This window comes from Eptatretus burgeri, chromosome 12 (assembly GCF_056783735.1).
Source record: "Eptatretus burgeri isolate ZD-2024b chromosome 12, Ebu_testis_v1, whole genome shotgun sequence".
NCBI lineage: Eukaryota > Metazoa > Chordata > Myxini > Myxiniformes > Myxinidae > Eptatretus > Eptatretus burgeri.
The window spans coordinates 61,782,752-61,805,425 of NC_140972.1; the positions used below are offsets into that span (position 1 = coordinate 61,782,752).

The window sequence follows — 22,674 nt, forward strand, 5'->3', positions numbered from 1 at the left end:
TGCTGCGCATGAAAAAAAAAGTAAAAAAAAACAAGCCTCACTTTCGGGTGCACAGGATTCCTGGGCAAAGGGTGGAAGACCCCCTTGACCCTGGGCACAGGATGAAAACTAGTTAGGGGGAAGGGTTAGCTTAGCTAGACCGACTTCATGGGGCAGGGGTAAGTCCTCATGGAGTCCGTGGAATGGATTAGTTAGAGGGATTGTAGCCAGATTTAGGTTGGGAAATAAAATGAATTTTTGAGTTAGGAGACAGTGACAGACTTGTGAATGTGTAGAGGGGACGTAGCTAAGCCACGTAGGTTAAAAGGAACGTGCTACTAGTTTAAGGGACGACGTGGGAGCACGAGTTAGTTAGGGGATGTAGTTAGAAGGATGGCAGAGTTCAGTGGTGAGTGTGTTGAAGAGTTGGTGAGTTGTGAGGCATGTGCATGTTGAGTGAGTGAGGCCAGCGGGTCTGTGTGAGTGGAGCGAATGGGGAATGCATGGTGCGATGAGTGATTGGGGGGAGGAGTGACTCCCGCCCAAGGGACCCCGGGGTCAGAGTTAAGTGAGTTAGCTGGGTTAGTCAAATTGAAAATGGAGGTCGTTTTGCTGTTGGTGGGAAAGTAGGCTCGAGACCCATTTGGAGGGGTGCAGGAGCCCTGTTGACGGGCTTGGGAGCGTGGCTGCGAAAGGTGAGTATCGCTGAGAGGGTACCCCGGGCACCAGGCTAGTCGGCCGCGGTAGGCCATGGGCCCATGGGGGGCCGGGATAGAGTAGTGGGCACGGGTGCGCCTGCTTGGTGCGGGGGCCCGGGGCGCACCCGCACCACACGAAGCCCACACGAAAATTTGACGACTCGGGACGAGTCTGTAAAAAGGGGAGGGGGTAGTGTTGTGGTTACCAAATTCGCAAACCACCATTCAGGTCCCTTAGGTGAGGTATTTCGGTAAGTACATGTGTAGTTAGGCCCAAACCCGTTGTCTAGTGGGAATACATGTCATTTATGCGTGCTGCGACTCTTCAGGATAGCCGTTTTTCTTTTGCTATCTTTATTTTGGACCAACCGCCATGATTACCACCACAATCACAACATCAACCACCAACCACAACGCCGCTTCACCACAACCGCCACGACCTTCCCGTCACACCTCGCAACCGTCGCATCGCCACCGTTCTTGCCCCGCTGTGGGTACCGGTGTTGGACTCGTGCAGGGCGCGCGCCGAACAGCGTGTACAAAATCACGGATTTTGTGCTTCAAAAACGGATCAAAAACGACACACGCCCACTTTTTGCCGTCCAATCGGTGAGCGAGGGGCGAATTGGCCCCGCCCCCAGGGCGATCGATATATGCAAATTTATGGATCAAAAAGCCTTCACGCCCACTTTTTCTCGGGCCAATGGGGAGCGAGGTGAAAGGTCGAAGGGAGGGGGTCAAAGATGAGAGGGCGAAGCTACGGGGCTGATAAAAGGACCGTGTTCGTCAGTCCAGCAGAGTCCAGAGGCGGAGAGTAGGAGAGTAGGAGAGTCGGAAACAGAGAGTCAAGACCTCGCGGGCGGTGGAGTTGGCTAGAAGGAGCTGGTCGTCGTGTGCGTTGGAGTCGGAACGGAGGGGACGGAGCTGTGGAAAGGCGGCGAGGGCAGACGAGGGGGTGCTCGCGTCGTGCAGGGAGCTGCACCCGAGGGAGGCCGACAGCGCGACCTGGCCGAGATGGAGACGCTCGTCGCGGGGCAATAAAAATCCTCTATACCCCGAGCATCAGCAACCCCCTCCTGTTTCCCCCCGCGCTGAGATAGTGCGACCAAGGGGGCCCCTTTCCCACCCCCTACCAGACACTGCCCGCGAGGCCCGCGGAGTTGAGGCACCATCGCCGCTCCGCGTCTCATCACCAGACGGGTAGGCCGACCCGGTCTCGGCCTCAGGCCCGCCTCATCCTTGAGGGTATTCTTTCCTTGGTTTTGGGTATGTGTTGTCGGCGCCGTCTGTGAAGTAAAATTGTATAAGTGTTGCCGTGTGCTCGGTAGTCGGTATTAGCTCTGCATTGTGTTTTCGCTTTTACATTTGCTTTTTGTGTAAATTGCATTGTGTCTTTTCTGTGTGCTTTTGGTGGAATTGAATATGTGTGCTTCCCGTGTGCCGCGAATAAATGTGCCTTGTGTTGAACTGTTTCCCGCTTCGCTTCATCATTTCTCCCATTGAATCCTCATCTTGCTTCACGTAAAGGGTTGGTAGTGGGCTGAATACGCCCGATAATCAATCGAACCGTCGAGGTCGACGATAACACCGCTCGGTTATTCTGATAGTACGGAACGGGTCGCTTAAGTGGCCCGTGTCCGAAGTCGACCTGCGGCGAGGTGCGATCGCCCGGTCTACCCTCCGCGTGGGTACTTAGGTAGGTCGAATTTGGCGAGCAACCCTATCCCACGCGGGGGCTGATTGGCTCGATCGCGGTGAGACCGAAAGGTCCACCCGTGACTGGTTCCCGGCGTTAGTCCGAGAGGGTCACGACTGGATTGTCCGTCCGGTGGGCGACGTGCCGCGATTCGAGTTACGTGGCCGTCAGCACGCCGGCGGGCGCGAATCCGCAACAATATATATATATATATATATATATATATATATATATATATATATATATATATATATATATATATATATATATATATATATATATATATATATATATATATATATATATATATATATATATATATATATACAGTGGGGAGACCAAGTATTTGATACACTGCCGATTTTGCATGTTTTCCCACTTACAAAGCACGTAGAGGTCTGTAATTTTTATCATCGGTACACTTCAACTGTGAAAGACGGAATCGAAAACAAAAATTCTGAAAATCACATTGTATGATTTTTAAAATAATTAATTTTCATTTTATTGCATGAAATAAGTATTTGATCACCTACCAACCAGTAAGAATTCCGGCTCTCACAGACCTGTTAGTTTTGTCTTTTAAGAAGCCCTCCCATTCTCCACTCATTACCTGTATTAACTGCACCTGTTTGAACTCGTTAACTGCATAAAAGACAGCTGTCCACACTCAATCAATCAGACTCCAACCTCACCAAAATGGGCAAGACTTGAGAGTGTCTTAGGACATCAGGGACAAAATTGTAGACTTTCACAAGGCTGGGATGGGCTACAGGACAATAGGCAAGCAGCTTGGTGAGAAGGCAACAACTGTTGGCACAATTATTAGAAAATGGAAGAAGTTCAAGATAACAGTCACACTCCCTCAGTCTGGGGATCCATGCAAGATCTCACCTCGTGGAGCCTCAATGATCATGAGAGGTGAGGGATCAGCCCAGAACTACATGGCAGGACCTGGTCAATGACCTGAAGAGAGCTGGGACCACAGTATCAAAGAAAACCATAATTAACACACTACGCTGTCATGGATTAAAATCCTGCAGCGCACGCAAGGTCCCTCTGCTCAAGCCAGTGCATGTCCAGGCCCGTCTGAAGTTTGCCATTGACCATCTGGATGATCCAGAGGAGGAATGGGAAAAGGTCATGTGGTCTGATGAGACCAAAATAGAGCTTTTTGGTTTAAACTCCACTCGCGTGTTTGGAGGAAGAAGGAGGATGAGTACAACCCCAATAACACCATCCCAACCGTGAAGCATGGTGGTGGAAACATCATTCTTTGGGGATGCTTTTCTGCAAAGGGGACAGGACAACTGCACCGTATTGAGGGAAGGATGGATGGGGCCATGTATCGCGAGATCTTGGCCAACAACCTCCTTCCCTCAACAAGAGCATTGAAGATGGGGCGTGGCTGGGTCTTCCAGCATGACAACGACCCGAAACGCACAGCCAGGGCAACTAAGGAGTGGCTCCGGAAGAAGCATCTCAAGGTCCTGGAGTGGCCGAGCCAGTCTCCAGACCTGAACCCAATGGAAAATCTTTGGAGGGAGCTGAAAGTCTGTGTTACCCAGCGACAGCCCCGAAACCTGAAGGATCTGGAGAAGATCTGTATGGAAGAGTGGGCCAAAATCCCTGCTGCAGTCTGTGCAAACCTGGTTAAAAACTACAGGAAACGTCTGATCTCTGTAATTGCAAACAAAGGTTTCTGTACCAAATATTAAGTTCTGTTTTTCTGATGTATCAAATACTTATATTTTTTAATAATGTGGCGGAGACTTATTTTTTAATAATGTGGCAGTGAGGTGTTTTTAATAATGTTGCAGTGAGGTGTTTTTAATAATGTTGCAGTGAGGTGTTTTTAATAATGTTGCTGTGAGGTGTTTTTAATAATGTTGCTGTGAGGTGTTTTTAATAAGGCCAAAAAAAAAAAAAAATGTTGCATTGGCGTAACGGGTCACTGAAAAATAGGGTAGGTCGGTCGGGATCTTTTTTTTTATTTTTTTTTTTTCCCCTAATAAATCCCTCCCAAAATCTCCCCCGGCTCGAGTACCACCCTTTTTGTCGGCGGGTTCTGTCCGAAACACTTCCGGGTTTTTGCGATCGCAATCAACAAGATACTTGAAAACGATAGCAAAACAACAAAAATAGCAATAAAATAGGGTCGGCAAAATTTTTCGATAGCAAAAAAACAAAAAAAAAACGTAGGGTCGGCGGAATTTTTAGGGTCGGGCGGGTTACGCCAATGCAACATTTTTTTTTTTTTTTGGCCTAATGTGGCGGTGAAGTGTTTTTAATGTTGCTGGGAGGTGTTTCTTAATAATGTGGCGGAGACGTGTTTTTTAATAATGTGGCAGTGAGGTGTTTTTAATAATGTTGCTGTGAGGTGTTTTTAATAATGTGGAGATGACGTGTTTTTTAATAATGTGGTGGTGAGGTGTTTTTAATATTGTTGCTGGGAGGTGTTTCTTAATAATGTGGCGGAGACGTATTTTTTAATAATGTGGAGGTGAGGTGTTTTTAATAATGTTGCTGTGAGGTGTTTTTTAATAATGTGGTGGTGAGGTGTTTTTAATAATGTGGCAGAGAGGTGTTTTTAATACCACGGCGGTGAGTTGTTTTTAACAATGTGGCAGTGAGGTGCTTTTTAATAATGTGGCAGTGAGGTGTTAATACCATGGCGGTGAGGTGTTTTTAATAATGTGACGGTGAGGTGTTTTCAATACCATGGCGGTGAGGTGTTTTTAATACCATGGCGGTGAGGTGTTTTTAATAATGTGACGGTGAGGTTTTTTAATACCATGGCGGTGAGGTGTTTTTAATAATGTGGAGATGACGTGTTTTTTAATAATGTGGCAGTGAGGTGTTTTTAATAATGTGGAGATGACGTGTTTTTAATAATGTGGCAGTGAGGTGTTTTTAATAATGTTGCTGTGAGGTGTTTTTAATAATGTGGAGATGACGTGTTTTTTAATAATGTGGCGTTGAGGTGTTTTTAATATTGTTGCTGGGAGGTGTTTCTTAATGTGGCGGAGACGTATTTTTTAATAATGTGGTGGTGAGGTGTTTTTAATACCATGGCGGTGAGGTGTTTTTAATACCATGGCAGTGAAGTGTTTTTACCACTCAGCCCGAATTGGGCTAAAAGGGGTATTGTCGTCACAGGCGTTGTCCGTCCGGGCGTCTGTCAACTTTTGGTTTCCGTCGATTTCTAGGAGAACGCCTTGTCCGATGAAATCCATTTTTGCAGGGTATGTTGGGGTTGGGTAGAGGAAGGTTCTTTTCGAAAATGGCTGCGCTGCGATTTTCAATGTGGCCTCCATGGCAGCCATTTTGAAATTGGTTTCCGTCGGTTTCGGGGAGAACGCCTTGTCCGATCAAATCCATTTTTGCAGGGTATGTTGGGGTTGTGAAGAGGAAGGTTCCTTTCTATATTCAGTGCAATCAGATATCCAATATGGCGGCTAGAGCAGCCACCTTGAATTTGGTTTCCGGACAATAACTTGAGAACGGCTTCACACATTGATTTTATTCTGACGAGATATATAATGGGGTTGAGTAGGGGAAGGTTCCTTTCCAAAATGGGCATGCTGTGATTTTCACTGTGGCCGCCACGGCAGCCATCTTCAAATTGGTTTCCATAAATTTCGAGGAGAATGCCTTGTCCGATTAAATCCATTTTTGCTGAGTGTGTTGGTGTTGAGTAGAGGAAGGTTCCTTTCGGAAATGGGCATGCTGCGATTTTCAATATGGCCACCATCTTGAAATTGGTTTGCGTCAAGGGGCTGAGGGGTTACGCGCGCTTTGCAGTGCTATTTTTAATAATGTGGGAGTGAGGTGTTTTTAATACCACAGCAGTGAGGTGTTTTTAATACCACAGCGGTGAGGTGTTTTTAATAATGTGGCAGTGAGATGTTTATAACACCATGGTGGTGAGGGGTTTTTAATAATGTGGCAGTGAGGTGTTTTTAATAATGTGGCAGTGAGGTGTTTTTAATACCACAGCAGTGAGGTGTTTTTAATACCACAGCAGTGAGGTGTTTTTAATACCACAGCAGTGAGGTGTTTTTAATACCACAGCAGTGAGGTGTTTTTAATACCACAGCGGTGAGGTGTTTTTAATACCACAGCAGTGGTGAGGGGTTTTTGGCAGTGAGGTGAGGGGTTTTTAATAATGTGGCAGTGAGGTGTTTTTAACACCATGGTGGTGAGGGGTTTTTAATAATGTGGCAGTGAGGTGTTTTTAACACCATGGTGGTGAGGGGTTTTTAATAATGTGGCAGTGAGATGTTTTTAACACCATGGTGGTGAGGGGTTTTTAATAATGTGGCAGTGAGGTGTTTTTAATCATGTATCAGTGAGGTGTGTTTAATGCCATGTCAGTGAGGTGTTTTTAATAATGTGGCAATGAGGTGTTTTTAACACCATGGTGGTGAGGGGTTTTTAATAATGTGGCAGTGAGGTGTTTTTAATTCCACAGCAGTGAGGTGTTTTTAATACCACAGCGGTGAGGTGTTTTTAATAATGTGGCAGTGAGATGTTTTTAACACCATGGTGGTGAGGGGTTTTTAATAATGTGGCAGTGAGGTGTTTTTAATCATGTATCAGTGAGGTGTGTTTAATGCCATGTCAGTGAGGTGTTTTTAATAATGTGGCAGTGAGGTGTTTTTAATACCATGGCAGTGAGATATTTTTAAGACCATGATGGTGAGGGGTTTTTAATACCATGGCAGTGAGATATTTTTATTAATGTGACAGTGAGGTGTTTTTAATAATGTGGCTGATTTCCTTTTCCTGTTTCATTCGTCGTTCTTTCACTATCTACGCGTACTTCAACCTTGTTTTCTCCTTTAGTTCTTGTGCTTCTTTTTGTTTCCTCTCCCACTGTCTCTCATGTTCTTCCTTCTCCAATCTCGTGGTTTCTTTCAATACTTTTTCTTGCATCTCATTCTTTAATCTTGCTTCTGCTTCTGACTGTTCAATCTGCACAGTGTGGTTCCTTAACATTTCATTCTCCATTCTCTTACTTTATAATCCTCTCTCAACATCCTCAGCTCGTTTTGTAATTCCGTCTCTTTGTTTTGGTGTTTCCATAACTCAGAAGCTTTTTCCCCTAATTTCTTGCTCGTCTCCTCACCTCTTTTGCATGCTTCCTGGCTCATGTCATCCATTCTCTTACCGTATTCCTTGCTCATCTTCACACCTTTTTCGCATGCTTCCTTCTTCATGTCGTCCATTCTCTTACCATATTCCTTTAGTTGAAGGTTCCTTTCGAAAATGGGCGCGCTGCGATTTTCAGTGTGACCGCCACGGCAGTCGTCTTGAAATGGGTTTTTGTCAATTTCGAGAACGGCTTGGCTTGTCCGGTTAAATGCATTTTTGCTGTGTGTGTGTGTGTGTGTGTGTGTGTGTGTGTGTGTGTGTGTGTGTGTGTGTGTGTGTGTGTGTGTGTGTGTGTGTGTGTGTGTGTGTGTGTGTGTGTGTGTGTGTGTGTGTGTGTGTGTGTGTGTGTGTGTGTGTGTTGGAGTTGAGTGGAGGAAGGTTCCTTTCGATATTCAGCGCAATCCGATATCCAATATGGCGGCTAGAGCAGCCATCTTGAATTTGGTTTCGGGACAATAACTTGAGAACGGCTTCACACATTGATTTTATTCTGGCGAGGTATAATGGGGTTGAGTAGAGGAAGGTTCCTTTTCAAAATGGGCATGCTACGATTTTCACTGTGGCCGCCACGCCAGCCATCTTGAAATTGGTTTCCGTCAATTTTGAGGAGAATGCCTTGTCAGATTTAATCCATTTTTTGCTGGGTGTGTTGGGGTTGAGTAGAGGAAGGTTCCTTTCGAAAATGGGCGTGCTGCGATTTTCAATATGGCCACCATCTTGAAATTGGTTTGCGTCAAGGGGATGAGGGTTACGCCCGTTTTGTGGAGCTATTTTTAATAATGTGGCAGTGAAGTGTTTTTAATTATGTGGCAGTGAGGTGTTTTTAATAATGTTTCTGGGAGGTGTTTTTAATAATGTGGCAGTGAGGTGTTTTTAATAATGTGGCATTGAGGTGTTTTTATCCCCCGCCGCATGGCGGAAGGGGGGTATTGTTGTCACCCAGGGCGTCTGGCTGTCCGTCCGTCTGTCCATCCGTCCGTCAACATTTATAGCTGTGAGTGCGATAACTCGTAAACTGTTTGCCATATCGATTTGAAATTTGCGTCACACATGAAGCACCTGAAAAGGAAGAACCCTATTGATTTTGGGCGTGGCCGGATCCAAGATGGCCGACTGGGGCGGCCATCTTGAAAAAAATGTTTTTTGTAATAAATGGAAAAACGCTTATCTGATTTCAATTATTTTTGGTTACTACGTTCCTCACCCCTGGGGAACTTTTTCGAGATGATGACCAAATGGTGTCTTGTTTCCAATTCACCTCCCTCATTATCTGGAATATGTATTACCTTTTTCATTCAATGGCGGGGGATTCCCCATCTCTGATGGTGTATTTAATAATGTGGCAGTAAGGTATTTTAATACCACGGCAGTGAGGTATTTTAATACCATGGCAGTGAGGTGTTTTTATCCCCCGCCGTGTGGCGGAAGGGGGATATTGTTGTCACCCAGGGCGTCCGGCTGTCCATCCGGCTGTCCGTCCGTCCGGGTGTCAACATTTATAGCTGTGAGTGCGATAGCTCGTAAACTGTTCTCATATGGATTTGAAATTTGGGTCACACATGAACCACCTGAAAAGGAAGAACCCTATTGATATTGGGCATGGCCGGATCCAAGATGGCCGACTGGGGCGGCGTCAACGTTTATAGCTGTGAGTGCGATAACTCAAACTGTTCGCCATATCGATTTGAAATTTGGGTCACACATGTACCACCTGAAAAGGAAGAACCCAATTGATTTTGGGCGTGGCCAGATCCAAGATGGCCGACTGGCACGGCCATCTTGAAAATAATGTTTTTTGTAATAAATGGAAAACGCTTATCTGATTTCAATTATTTTTGGTGATGACGTTCCTCACCCCTGGGGAACTTTTTCGATATGATGACCAAATGGTGTCTTGTTTCCAATTCACCTCCCTCATTATCTGGAATATGTATTACCTTTTTCATTCAATGGCGGGGGATTCCCAATCTCTGATGGTATATTTAATAATGTGGAAGTGAGGTGTTTTTAATAATGTGGTGAGGTATTTTTAATAATGTGGCAGTGAGGTGTTTTTAATAATGTGGAAGTGAGGTGTTTTTAATCATGTATCAGTGAGGTGTTTTTAATCATGTATCAGTGAGGTGTTTTTAATCATGTATCAGTGAGGTGTTTTTAATCATGTATCAGTGAGGTGTTTTTAATAATGTGGAAGTGAGGTGTTTTTAATCATGTGGCAGAGAGGTGTTTTTAATAATGTGGCAGTGAGGTATTTTTAATACCACAGCAGTGAGGTGTTTTTAATCATGTATCAGTGAGGTGTTTTAAATAATGTGGCAGTGAGGTGTTTTTAATCATGTATCAGTGAGGTGTTTTAAATAATGTGGCAGTGAGGTGTTTTTAATAATGTGGCAGTGAGGTATTTTTAATACCACAGCAGTGAGATGTTTTTAATCATATGGCAGTGAGGTGTTTTTAATCATGTATCAGGTCAGGTCAGGTATGGGAGCATGTGCCAGAACAGCGCGTCGCTGCGTCCACTTTCCGCCGGTACTCCAGGGGCCTCCGTCTGGCCATCCCCCAGGCAGATGCCAGGCCCATCCCCATCTCCTTGAGATGATGGTCAACCTGCTGCAACCATGAGGCACGTGGTCGGCCCACTGGCCTCCTCCACTCATGAGACTCCCTCGCTGAGAGAATCTGGTGAGCAGGATCAGCGTCAGGAAAGCGAGCCACATGTCCATACAGCCGCAGCTGACGCTCACGGACTATGCAGGTAACAAATCTCATCCGAGTCTCTCTCAGCAACCACTCGTTGGACACAAAATCCGACCAGCAATAGCCAAGGATTCTCCGAAGAGACCTGGTACCAAAGGAATTAAGTCTCCGTCTCAGATCCTTGGTCAAAGTCCAAGTCTCGCACCCATAGAGCAAGACTGGAAGTACCAAGGACCTGAAGACTCGGACTTTCGTCCTCCCGCACAGGTACCGGCAGCGCCACACCCCATGATCCAGTGAATCCATGACTCCCCAGGCCCGACCCAGACGTCTATTGACCTCCGGCTCACAACCTGCGGAGACATGAATATCACTGCCAAGGTAAGTGAATCTATCCACGACCTCAACATCCTCACCACAAACAGACACAGACAGGACAGCAGCATCCAAGATGTCACCGAAAGCCTGGATCTTTGTTTTGACCCAAGAAATCCGTAATCCCAACGGCTCCGACTCCTCATTCAGCACCTCGAGGGCCCCCAAGAGGATGTCTAAAGTCTCCGCAAAGATGACTGCATCATCTGCAAAATCAAGGTCCGAGATCTTGACATTGCCAAACGATGCACCGCAACTTGATCTCTCCGACATCCTCCCAAAAATCCAGTCCATACAAGTGCTGAAAAGTGTGGGGGCAAGTACACATCCCTGACGAACTCCAGTAACAACTGGAAATAAGTCAGAGGCGGTACCATCACACTTCACAGCACTCTCAGTACCAGAGTAGAGTTCAGACATCAGATCGATCAGTTTCGGTGGCACCCCACGAAGAACAAGAATCCTCCAGAGGACATCCCTATTCACTGAATCGAACGCTTTACAGAGATCAACATAGGCTGCAAGCAGCCCCTGCCGAAACTCTCGTCTGCGTTCAGTGAGGACACGAAGAGCAAGGATACGGTCAATCGTTGACCTCTTTGGTGTAAAGCCTGACTGCTCTGGACGCTGGTGCTCAAGCAGATGGTGGCGAACCCTATCAAGAATTATCCGAGCAAAGACCTTTCCCGGCACTGAGAGCAGCGTCACCCCTCGGTAGTTGTTGCAGTCTTGGCGATCACCCTTCCCTTTCCAGAGAGGGACAACAAGGCCCCTCTTCCAGTCAGTTGGGATGATGCCTGTGTTCCAGGCAGAGCACAAAACTGCATGCAACGACGCGAGTGCAGCATTTCCACCAGCCTTGAGAAGTTCAGCATGGATGCCACAGATCCCTGGAGCTTTGCCCCGTTTCAACTGGTTCACCGCAGCCCGTGTTTCCACAAGCGATGGTGGACCACAGTTGATTCGAGGGTCAGCAACAGGGATTGTAACACCCTTGACGTCCAACTCGACAGCTGGGGGATCAGCCTGGTACAACCGCTCAAAGTAACCGGCCCAGCGAGCCTTCACTTCAGACTCCTCTGTCAAGAGCCTACCACTCTCTGCTCGAACTGCAGTGCTCCGAGGGATGGGCTTGGATGAACGTAATGCGCGAATTCCCCTGTAAGCGGGACGAGAATCACCTGTCCACAGGTGATGCTCTACCTCCTCACAGATTCCTCGCACATAGGCCTCCTTGTCCACCCTCAGTGCACGTACAGTTTTACGCCTCAGCTCCCTGAACAGCTCAGCTCTGCCATTCAGCCTGGCCCTGCGACTCTGGTCAATGGTATCCAGTGTCCCTTGAGAGACAAAATTCTTCTTTGCCCTGCGGTGAACTCCAAGGCATCCACCGGCAACATCAAGGACGGTGGTCTTGAAGGTGCTCCACAACTCTTCAGGACCCCCAAAGCACCCAGACCCCCCAAGTGTCCACTCAGCCTGTTCGCAAACTCCTCAGCTACTCTCTCATCCCTGAGCTTGGCAACATCCAGCCTAGGCTGGGATGGTACCATTCTCCAGGATTTAAGGTGCAGCTTTAGAGTTGCTACAACAAGCCTGTGGTCAGTATTGAGGAACTGAGCACTCCGGTAGACCCTGCAGTTCTGGATCATCCTCCAACGACCGTCAATGAGGACATGGTCAATCTCCTTTGCCACACCGCCAGCGTTGGAATACCAAGTCCAGCGATGAGCTTGCGGGCGCTGAAACCATGAACCAGCCACCCTAAGTCCATGACTTCTTGCAAAGTCAAGGAACTTAGTGCTATTCTGGTTCATAGTTCCTGACCCATGGGGACCAACACACACCTCATAACCATCCCTATCAGTTCCAGTCGATGCATTGAAATCCCCCAAGACTAGAAGTGTATCTCGTCTGGGGCACTGATCAACCACAGACTCGAGTGTGGCGTAGAATGCATCCTTCACGGTAAGATCACTCGCCTCAGTCGGAGCATAAATAGAGACCAGGGAAATGACACCTAAGGAGTGACGAATCCTTAATCTCATAATACGCTCGTTGACCGGTGTTACCTCAATTATCATTGGGGTCAGCTTATTGGACACAGCTACAGCAACTCCTTGGGTATGGTAACCATCAGAGCGACCAGACCAATAGTAGGTGTAACCACCCACCATTATCTCGCCGCAATCCGGTCTCCGAACCTCAGAGAGAGCTGCAATCCCGATGTCCAAACGCTTGAGCTCAGATGATAACAGAGACAGGTGATCATCCTCTTAGGGATAGGACATTCCAGGCACCCACCCGAAGGGACCGCCTCAGGTTAACCCAAGGAGACCGCCGTCTGGTGGACGACACCTCAGCACCACTCCGACACACTCTCCCGCAATCTGACCCAGGGATGTTTCCCCGTGGTTTCCCTCCTATCAAAGACTGGGGGTCCCGAAGGCTTTGCCCCAATCCCATCATCCGGTGAGCTGCCCTGCGAAGGGAAGCTGCACAGGAGGTACTCCCACGGAGTGGGTTTTCAGATTTTTTTGCGTTTTTGCGTTTTGCGGAATGAAGCGTTTTACGGTGGCTGGAGTGCAAATCCTGCCACCAACCTCCAAATAAGAAGTAACCCAACTGCAGGAGGACGTCCGCAGACACAGTTGGGCACTAGATAAAAAAAAATGTATCAGTGAGGTGTTTTTAATAATGTGGCAGTCAGGTGTTTTTAATAATGTTGCAGTCAGGTGTTTTTAATAATGTGGCAGTGAGGTGTTTTTAATAATGTGGCAGTGAGGTGTTTTTAATAATGTGGCAGTGAGGTGTTTTTAATAATGTGGCAGTGAGGTGTTTTTAATAATGTTGCAGTCAGGTGTTTTTAATAATGTGGCAGTCAGGTGTTTTTAATAATGTGGCAGTCAGGTGTTTTTAATAATGTGGCAGTCAGGTGTTTTTAATAATGTGGCAGTCAGGTGTTTTTAATAATGTGGCAGTCAGGTGTTTTTAATAATGTTGCAGTGAGGTGTTTTTAATAATGTTGCAGTCAGGTGTTTTTAATAATGTGGCAGTGAGGTGTTTTTAATAATGTGGCAGTGAGGTGTTTTTAATAATGTTGCAGTCAGGTGTTTTTAATAATGTGGCAGTCAGGTGTTTTTAATAAAGTGGCAGTCAGGTGTTTTTAATAATGTGGCAGTCAGGTGTTTTTAATAATGTGGCAGTCAGGTGTTTTTAATAATGTTGCAGTCAGGTGTTTTTAATAATGTTGCAGTCAGGTGTTTTTAATAATGTTGCAGTCAGGTGTTTTTAATAATGTTGCAGTCAGGTGTTTTTAATAATGTTGCAGTCAGGTGTTTTTAATAATGTTGCAGTCAGGTGTTTTTAATAATGTGGCAGTGAGGTGTTTTTAATAATGTTGGTCAGGTGTTTTTAATCATGTATCAGTGAGGTGTTTTTAATCATGTATCAGTGAGGTGTTTTTAATCATGTATCAGTGAGGTGTTTTTAATAATGTATCAGTGAGGTGTTTTTAATAATGTGGCAGTCAGGTGTTTTTAATAATGTTGCAGTGAGGTGTTTTTAATACCACAGCAGTGAGGTGTTTTTAATACCACAGCAGTGAGGTGTTTTTAATACCACAGCAGTGAGATGTTTTTAATCATGTGGCAGTGAGGTGTTTTTAATAATGTGGAAGTGAGGTGTTTTTAATAATGTGGGAGTGAGGTGTTTTTATTACCATGGCGGTGAGGTGTTTTTAATACCATGGCGGTGAGGTGTTTTTCATACCATGGCGATGAGGTGTTTTTAATAATGTGGCAGTGAGGTGTTTTTAATGTTGCTGGGAGGTGTTTTTCGCTTGCCTGTTCGAAGAACAGAGAGCTATAGCGATACCCTCGACGTGAGCGTGAAAATGTTAAATTTTTTGATGGAAGTTATTTTTAACCTCCGCCATCGAAGATCGGAGGTTACTGTTTTCACCCCTTTCTGTTTGTGAACAGTATTACGGAAAAACTCCTTGCCAGATTTCGACGAAACTTGGTGGGGGGGGGGGGGTTAGGTATGGTCCAAGGATCATGCCATTACATTTTGGACTTGGTCCCCCACCCCCAAAAAAAATTGAGAGAATTTTTTTTTGCATTTCTACATGTTTCAAGTGATTTCCAACCCTCCCTCCCCCCCCAAAAAAAAATTGTTAGAGAAATTTTTTTTTTTTTTGCATTTGTTCATGTTTTAAGTGATTTCCAACCCCCCCCCCCAAAAACAAATTGTTCGAGAATTTTTTTTTTGCATTTCTACATGTTTTAAGTGATTTCCAACCCCCCCCCCAAAAATTGTTAGAGAAAAAAATGTTTTTTTATGCATTTCTACATGTTTTAAATGATTTCCACCCCCCCCCAAAGAAAAATTGTTATAGAAAAAAAGAATGTTTTGCAGCTTTTTTTTCCAACAAAATTTCGATTTCTTTTTTTTTGCATTTCTACGTTTTAAGTGATTATGATTTCGACGAAACTTGGTGGAGGGGTTAGGTATGGTCAAAGGATCATGCCATTAGATTTTGGACTTGGTCCCCCCCCCAAAAAAAAAATTGTTAGAGAAAATATTTTTTTTTTTTCGCATTTCTACATGTTTTAAGTGATTTCCAACCCCCCCACCCCCCAATATTATTAGACTAGTCTTTTAAAAACGATAAATGTATAAACAGGTGAGCATTAGGTGGCTTTGACACCAACTCTGGTTAATACCGTGGCGGTGAGGTGTTTTTAATACCATGGCAGTGAGGTGTTTTTAATAATGTAGAAGTGAGGTGTTTTTAACACCATGGTGGTGAGGTTTTTATTTTTAATAATGTGGCAGTGAGGTGTTTTTACCATTCAATCCAAATTGGTCTAAGGGGTATTGTCGTCACAGGCGTTGTCTGGCGTCCGTCCGGGCGTCTGTGAACTTTTGGTTTTCGTCAATTTTGAGAACGCCTTGTCCGATTAAATCCATTTTTGCAGTGTGTGTTGGGGCTGGGAAGAGGAAGGTTCCTTTTGATAATGAGCGCAATTTGATTCTCGGCGAGGCCACCAGGGGGCCAAAACGGAAAACCTAGAAATGGCTATTTCTCCTGAATGAATGGCTGGATCATCGCCAAATTTTTATCAGGTATATCTGATGAGGATACATGATATATATCCCGGGTTTTTGATTTGACCTACTTTTCAAGGTTACAGAGGTCAAAGTTCATACTTCAGTTTTCGGACAATAACTTGAGAATGGCTCGACCAATTGATTTAATTTTTGTGTGGTATAATCGGGGTGGTTAGAGGAAGGTTCTTTTGATATAGAGCACAATCCGAGATCCAATATGGCGGCTCGGGCAGCCATCTTGAATTTGGTTTCCGGACAATAACTTGAGAATGGCTTGACTTATTGATTTCATTTTTTTTGCAAGTCATGCAAGTCAACACGAGGGTGAGGCCGGGAGCATTGAAGCAGAGGTGCAGGTCAGCTTGCGCCAGTACATCAAGCAACTATCGAGGCATCGCAACCTGCTGTGGTTTGTCGCCATGAACTTGATTCAGGCAAGTTTTCTGTTTTGCTAATTAATTCCTGAGGTGGACAAAATCATCTCAAGTTTTGTAGCGAAGTTTTCCTTTTGAAGATTGCTGCAGCAGGCATAAATGCCAGAAGCATTGTATGGAATGAATGATCCCAAAGATGAAGTAGTGGTGAGTGATCTCGCAGATTAAGTGGTGGTGAGTGGTCTTGTAGATAGCGGTGTCGAGAGTGATCTTGTCGATGAAGTGGTGCACGATCTCTTGGATTAAATGGTGGTGAACGATCTCATGGGTGAAGTGGTGGTGCGTGATCTTGTAGACGAAATGGCGGTGTGTGATCTTGTAGATGAAGTACCGTTGTGGTGAGTGATCTCGTAGATGAAATGGTGGTGCATGATCTTGCAGATGAAGACTTTGCCAACAGTGGCTATCAATTTGATGGCAACAAATATTAAAGCTAGGAATTGGATGACCACTTGCATAAAGCACGTGGATATGTTTTCTCCTTACTGAGGACTCACCCCAACTCTTTGATCGGAAGGCACACTCGCAGCAAAACACCCACCTGGTCATTTCTCCCCACAACTAAGGCTTGGTTTAATGAAGAACAGTTTTTTCTGTCTCTCTCAAACGATGCAGTATTGTTAATGAGCGGATAGCAGTTGGTAAAGTTGGAGTATTCTTGGAATGGCCAATTCCCAGTTGCATTTGAACTTTGGCTAACAGAGGACAGAGAGTTGGCTGAGGTGGCAGTTAACCAGCACTGAGAGGACATATTATGGCAATGGTTCGTAGGTGGAGAGGTGCGGGCCATTATTGTGGTGCTACGCTCCATGGATTTGGGCAGGACTTTATAATTTGCCCAAAGTACCAGCAGATAAATATCTACTCTTTCTCAAAGGTACTGTAGGTCCTCTTGAACATGCGTGAGCAAATGCTGGCAGGCAGGACAGTCGGAATAATGTACCCTCTGTTGGTGCAACACCATGTTGACAGGTGCATCAGGAAGGGTTCATTATTGAATCAGGAATTGGAACTCAGATCAGTTGATGCAAAAGCACAAAGCAAGTGTGCAATCACTTCAAACCATCCTACCCCACTTTTTCAGCTCAGATATTTAAAATCCAGAATACAGTATTGCACTTTGAGCGCATTGAAAGCCATCAATAACTTGTTGATTTATCAAATCGTTTGCATTGTACTTGACTATAAGTAATAAAAAAAAAATCGAGATTGGTGAATCCAACTGCAGACATGGGAATACAGCTGCACGTCTCTCGTGTTCTACGCAGGTTTTCCACTGCCATTTCAACAGCAACTTTTTCCCCCTGTTCCTGGACCATCTCCTTTCTCATCGTATCTCCTTCACCACTGGATCTTTGCTTCTTGGTATTCAAAAGTGTCAATTGTTTGGTTTATTGACATGGTTTGTTTGCTTTGGGGCGTCTTAAAAACTGTGGAAATTTTGAAGGACTTTTTAAATATCTCGAGATGATTGCGTGCTTTGTGAAAACCAAGTGATCCAAGAGGAAGGCTCATCATATGTTGCTCCTCCTTGGGTCCTTGAGCCAATGACTCGATCGTTATCCTCTTGCAGGAATGTCCTACTTCGCCCCCCACCTCATGAACCTGTATTTCATGCAACTTTGCCAGCGGCATGGTGTGTATACCATTGTGAAATGGCTCTTCAGCTTCAAGTTGGTGCTCAGCCTGTTCATGCTGGCTGCAGGTCCAGAACACATTGGCCTGCTTTGTTTGCTCATTGCCAGGTTTGCTTTTTGTTCTCTTTAAGCTCCTTGTCCTCGTCCTTTCACTTCATGTGGTGACAGATGGATGCAAAGCTTTGAGTTTCATACAGGTTAGGTGAAAGATGACAACCAGCTTGAATTGTGCATGTCGATTTGGAAGCGGGTTTGCAGTTTATCATTTGACAAGAATGGATTAAAGGGAAACCTATCTTAGAGACCGAGCATGCTATCTCAAATACAAGACAAAGTTTGAGCCCTTCCCCATCCTCCTGAACCCCAGTAACCGCGTGTTCACGGAGGGCACATGCAAACTTCTGTACCTGGTGGTGAGTGATCTCATAGATGAAGACTTTGTACTCCATAAACGCCGCCACGTGGCTTCGGCAATGTTATTCGGTATGGTGGCATTCGTCACGCGGCCGGGCCAAACCTTGGCTCCCCTTCTTGGCACGTGGTTGTTGGCTACGTTATCTGGTGAGCATTTTTTTCCATTACCTACAATCGACCTTTTTCGACAAGAGCTGTTGGAATCACAAATGCAGTTATCACCTGCAAATTGTGCCTTGTGTTTGTGGTGATATGTGGGCTGCCTCAGTGGGATTTGGGTGGAGAAAGGGATCTTGATGAATTGGTGATTGAATATACAATTGGTTTTCTTTTTGCATCACATATTGACCAAGGATCTGTGCTTTCTGGATAACCTATGGAAGGACGAATTGAATCATAAACAATTGCTTTGATTGGAAAATTCACGTTTAGTTTGTGAGAAACAACAAATTTTAATCATGATCCAATTCCTTCTAATCATTGTTAGGTTTCGACGTTTTTCAACATCCATCGTTTCAACCTCTCATGACCACTGCGCCAATTTCAGCATTTCCACGACAAAGCCCAGGCCTGAATGCCCCAGGCGAGGCCAAGGAAGCCTTGCGCCAGGGATGCTTTGCATTGTTGGTCTGGGTGCCGGCCATTTGTGGACTTGGGCAACTCGTCATTTGGTCACATTTCAGATTGCATGGTCCTTACCTTCAAGCTGTCAAGTCCCGGAGAGAGAGTCCCAAAAGTAACTGGGGCATGAAGGACGTGTGAACAGTGGCTGTTGGTTGCTCGCCCTGGAGGGGCACCGAACCAAGGACTTTTGACCAAAACCTTCGACGGACTCTATATTGGGCACAACATTAATGTTTTGAGAGTAAACGCAGTCAAATCATAGATTTGTTCAATTAAATCAGGTTCATTTCCCTATAAAACCAACCGAGCTTAATCTGCACAACTGGCTATTAAATTGTGGTTATATACAGGTTTTAGTTCATACAACCACCCATGTACCGTATTTCCCAGTGCATTAACCGCACCCATGTTTTTCACTCTTAAAAGAAATGAATATATTGATCATTTTATTTTCAAGTCTAGATCCAAATACATTTGTGCATAAACTTTGTATGGAACAAAGTGACGGAGGTATCCAATGTCTGCTTAATTTAGTCTAATAGTCTTATTCTCATTTTCAAGAAGTTGATGAGAGGAGAGGATACAAAGAAGTTTTTGTTTTTCAATATTGTGAAGAGAATTTTTTTTTTTTGTTACTAGAAAAAGGAATCATACCGTTATACAGATTTCTTGTGGATTTGTGGTCCTGAAAAGGGCCGTTTGTGTTTGTTGAAGCTTTTCAGCTAAACCTGAGGAAATCGTCGTCAATGCTTTCCTCATCAAAGATGGCACGTAACTCCTTGTCCAAATCAGGGTAGAGCAAGTCCCCGTCCCCGTCACTGTCCCTGTCATATGATGTCGTCCTCTGTGCTGTCCATGTTGTTGGAGATGCAGTATTTCAGAAATGCTCACTTGATGATGTCTGACGGTATCTCCTCCCACACCTTGACGATCCAGCCGCAGATCATCGGAAGGTCGACCTTTCCCATCCTCCCGCTCTTGGTGTAGGTCTTCTCCACATTCATTATCCAGTCGGACCATCAGCGACGTAGCTTGGCCTTGAACGGCTTGTTGATGGACACATCGAGGGGCTGCAGGAGCTATGTCATCTCACCTGGGATGATGACAAGATTGGTGTTGGTCTGACCGAGCAGCGCTTTGGTGTCGTCAGTCTTGTGACAACGAACACATCCAGGACGAGCATGCTCCGTCGCCGGCAGAGACCGCCATCCGGCCTACTACTCCAGTCCTGGAGCAGTCTGTAGAAATAGTGTGGGTGTGACTTCCCACTTATGTGGGTCATTCGGTGGTTAGATGAACGCCGGCAGTCTCCCAATCTCAATAATGCTCAGCCAACGTAGCGACGGGAGTAACGGTGAAAGTTCAATCAAAATGGATGCGGTCATTGCTCCTCAGAATCTGGGTCGAAAATTCTGGTGGGAAACACGTCACAAAATGTTGATTTTCAACTGATGAAAATACCAAGTCCGGGAAATAAGAAAGTTCATCTGTGGTGATTCCACCGAGATGCAGCTCATGTTCCTTGAAACCTGGGTCGAACACAAAGGCCTGCAAAGTAAGAAAGTCCATCTCGTCGACGTGAGTAATCCTCAAGAAGCAAGTTAGGAACGGCTAATAGAAACGAGAGAAAACAAAGCGAACCAGGAAGAATGAAGAAAACAGAAGGAAGTCAAAAGAACCGAGCAGCACTGCGACTTTATTAAAGCTTCACCGTCGCATGGCTCCTTGCTCTTGTGAAATTCTTCATTTTTAAATCCATTTCCTGCCTTCGTATGGAAAAGTACTCGGGGTCGATTGGTTGTTCCTAGTTTTAAATCACGTCCTGCTATCCAGCTTTTGCTAGCAGAGCGTCAGCCAGTAAGGAACAAGCTTAGTGGATTAATTCTGCCTGCATCGGATGTTCATGTAGAAAACGATGCATGTAAAAAGATAGTCACCACGACAAGTCCCTCGTCTATCCACCCCTTCTGCTGTGCACGAACAATGACGCTGGCTGGAAACTTGTCTTTGGGCAGTGTCTTCCTCTTGAACACGACATACGAGGGAAGCTTGCCACTTGAGATGGGTGCTCCGTTATTGGACTCGAGGTATTATGAATAATTCTTCTTTTGATGCTAGACCAGGTGCTGTTCTTTTTTGTGTTTAATGGCGTTTTCAGAGCCACGAGGCTCTACAATCGCCACACACCTGATCTTTGGGTGTCTCTAAGTACGACTGATTTAATTTCTGCACACGGTTAATAAAACGCTGTACAAACTCTTAACCTGAACCAATTTTCAAAATTTAATTGGTGGAATTGAGCTTAACAGCAGTTCCGACTGCTACAAAAGTGTTCATTTGGCATATAATTGAAATTCAGCATTGATCGTTTAAGACTGATTTTTTTTTCTATACCCTTGTATTAACCACACCCCCAACTTGTACCTTTTTTGCCGATAAAAAAGTGCGGTTTATACACGGGAAAATACAGCAGTTGCATTCAAAGTGGCATGTTTATTTTATTTATTTATATGAACAGATGTAAAGTTGTTTGCATTATCGGAGCAAACTCATGTGGGTATTCAAGGAAAAGCTCAAAGATGATGAAAAATAAATTAATATAAATTGTTTCTTTCATTGCGTTTTCATCTGTGTAGAAACTGCCCATAGTTGTATCTGACTCAGTCATTTCTTAACCATGGAATTCCAGATTGGCATGAGCCCATAAGATAACATGGCTCCACAAAATGCACAAAAGTTGGAAGCTTCAAAAATGTAAAGGAAAGAAATTGTGCATACACATGCAAGTTGGCCCAAAGGTTGGGAAGGCCACGTGGATGCATGTTTTTTTTTTTTTTTATTCCTCCGCTGATGAAGTTGCCAGAGGTATTGTTTTCGTGTTGTCTGTCCGGCTGTGCATCTGTCCGTGATAGGTTTTCATGATCGTGATAACTTAACGGCTGAAGGGATCCAACTCAAACTTGGTACAAGTATGTTCAATGATGTAAAGATGAACTCATTAGATTTTGGCATCAAGATGTCAGAGGTAGAAATGTGATACTTGAGAACAGCTGAAGGGATTTAAATCAAACTTGGTGAAAATATTACAATGATGTAATAATGTGGGCGGAGGCATAATCTGTCGATGTCACGGCATTGAAGAGTGCCGCTCGGAATTTTTATTGAAATTTGGACCAAGCTATCCTGTGCATCTCACGATTATTCATCCCTGTTTGTCACAATCTTGATGACCCTTGAGGAATGAAAACATCTTTCAGATAGAGTACAATAACGAAATTTGAAGCTGCTTCAAATGCAAGAACTGCAAATGAAGTTCTCAAGAATGAACATAAACATGATTGAAGTTTAGTTTTTATTGTAAAGACCATACATGGAAATAACACCTTTGAATGCACCATTATGAAATGAAGGATTAACATGAACCAAAAGACAGTCATAGCAAAACAATCTTTTGTGGGGGAACCCCCAACCCCCCCCCAAAAAAAAAAAAACCACACACACATGTGAAGGGAAAATAAAGTATGTGAAATGCAAACTGAGAGTGAAAGTTTGGAAATTGAAGGATAGAAAGATTAGAGAGGTAGAAGTTATTGCAGTTAGTCTTTACATTCTTTTTCTATTTTCTATGTCCAAAAGTTGTTGAATCGTGACAATAGGAGTGGAGGTGGTAATATCTGAGGTAGAGATTAGGAGAGATATTCAGAAATTAAAGAAAGTAAAGCAGTCAAAGTTTGGAGTAAAATGGATGACCGAGTTGTGTGGAATGATACGAAGTTGATACAGTGCAATTGTAATTTTGTTTAAGATAAAGGTGACACTACTTCCTTCATCATGTGCTGTTAGAGCAAGCA

At 44.7% G+C, this 22,674-nt stretch overlaps 1 protein-coding gene across 5 annotated transcripts in view; it reads left to right on the top strand.

Annotated features, from left to right (window-relative positions):
- SLC68A1 (solute carrier family 68 member 1) overlaps positions 1-22,674 on the top strand; it is a 62,368-nt gene that overhangs the window by 14,457 nt on the left and 25,237 nt on the right. For 3 of the 5 annotated variants that reach the window (XM_085848223.1, XM_085848227.1, XM_085848225.1), the window contains 5 exons: positions 16,019-16,148; positions 17,417-17,513; positions 17,722-17,893; positions 18,153-18,346; positions 18,687-21,432. In XM_085848223.1, the coding sequence (XP_085704349.1) occupies positions 16,019-16,148; positions 17,417-17,513; positions 17,722-17,893; positions 18,153-18,346; positions 18,687-18,961 (868 nt within the window). In that variant the 3' untranslated portion in view covers positions 18,962-21,432. Of the gene's footprint in view, positions 1-16,018; positions 16,149-17,416; positions 17,514-17,721; positions 17,894-18,152; positions 18,347-18,686; positions 21,433-22,674 lie in introns of those variants that run through there. The other 2 variants (XM_085848224.1, XM_085848226.1) reach the window with 2 other exon arrangements.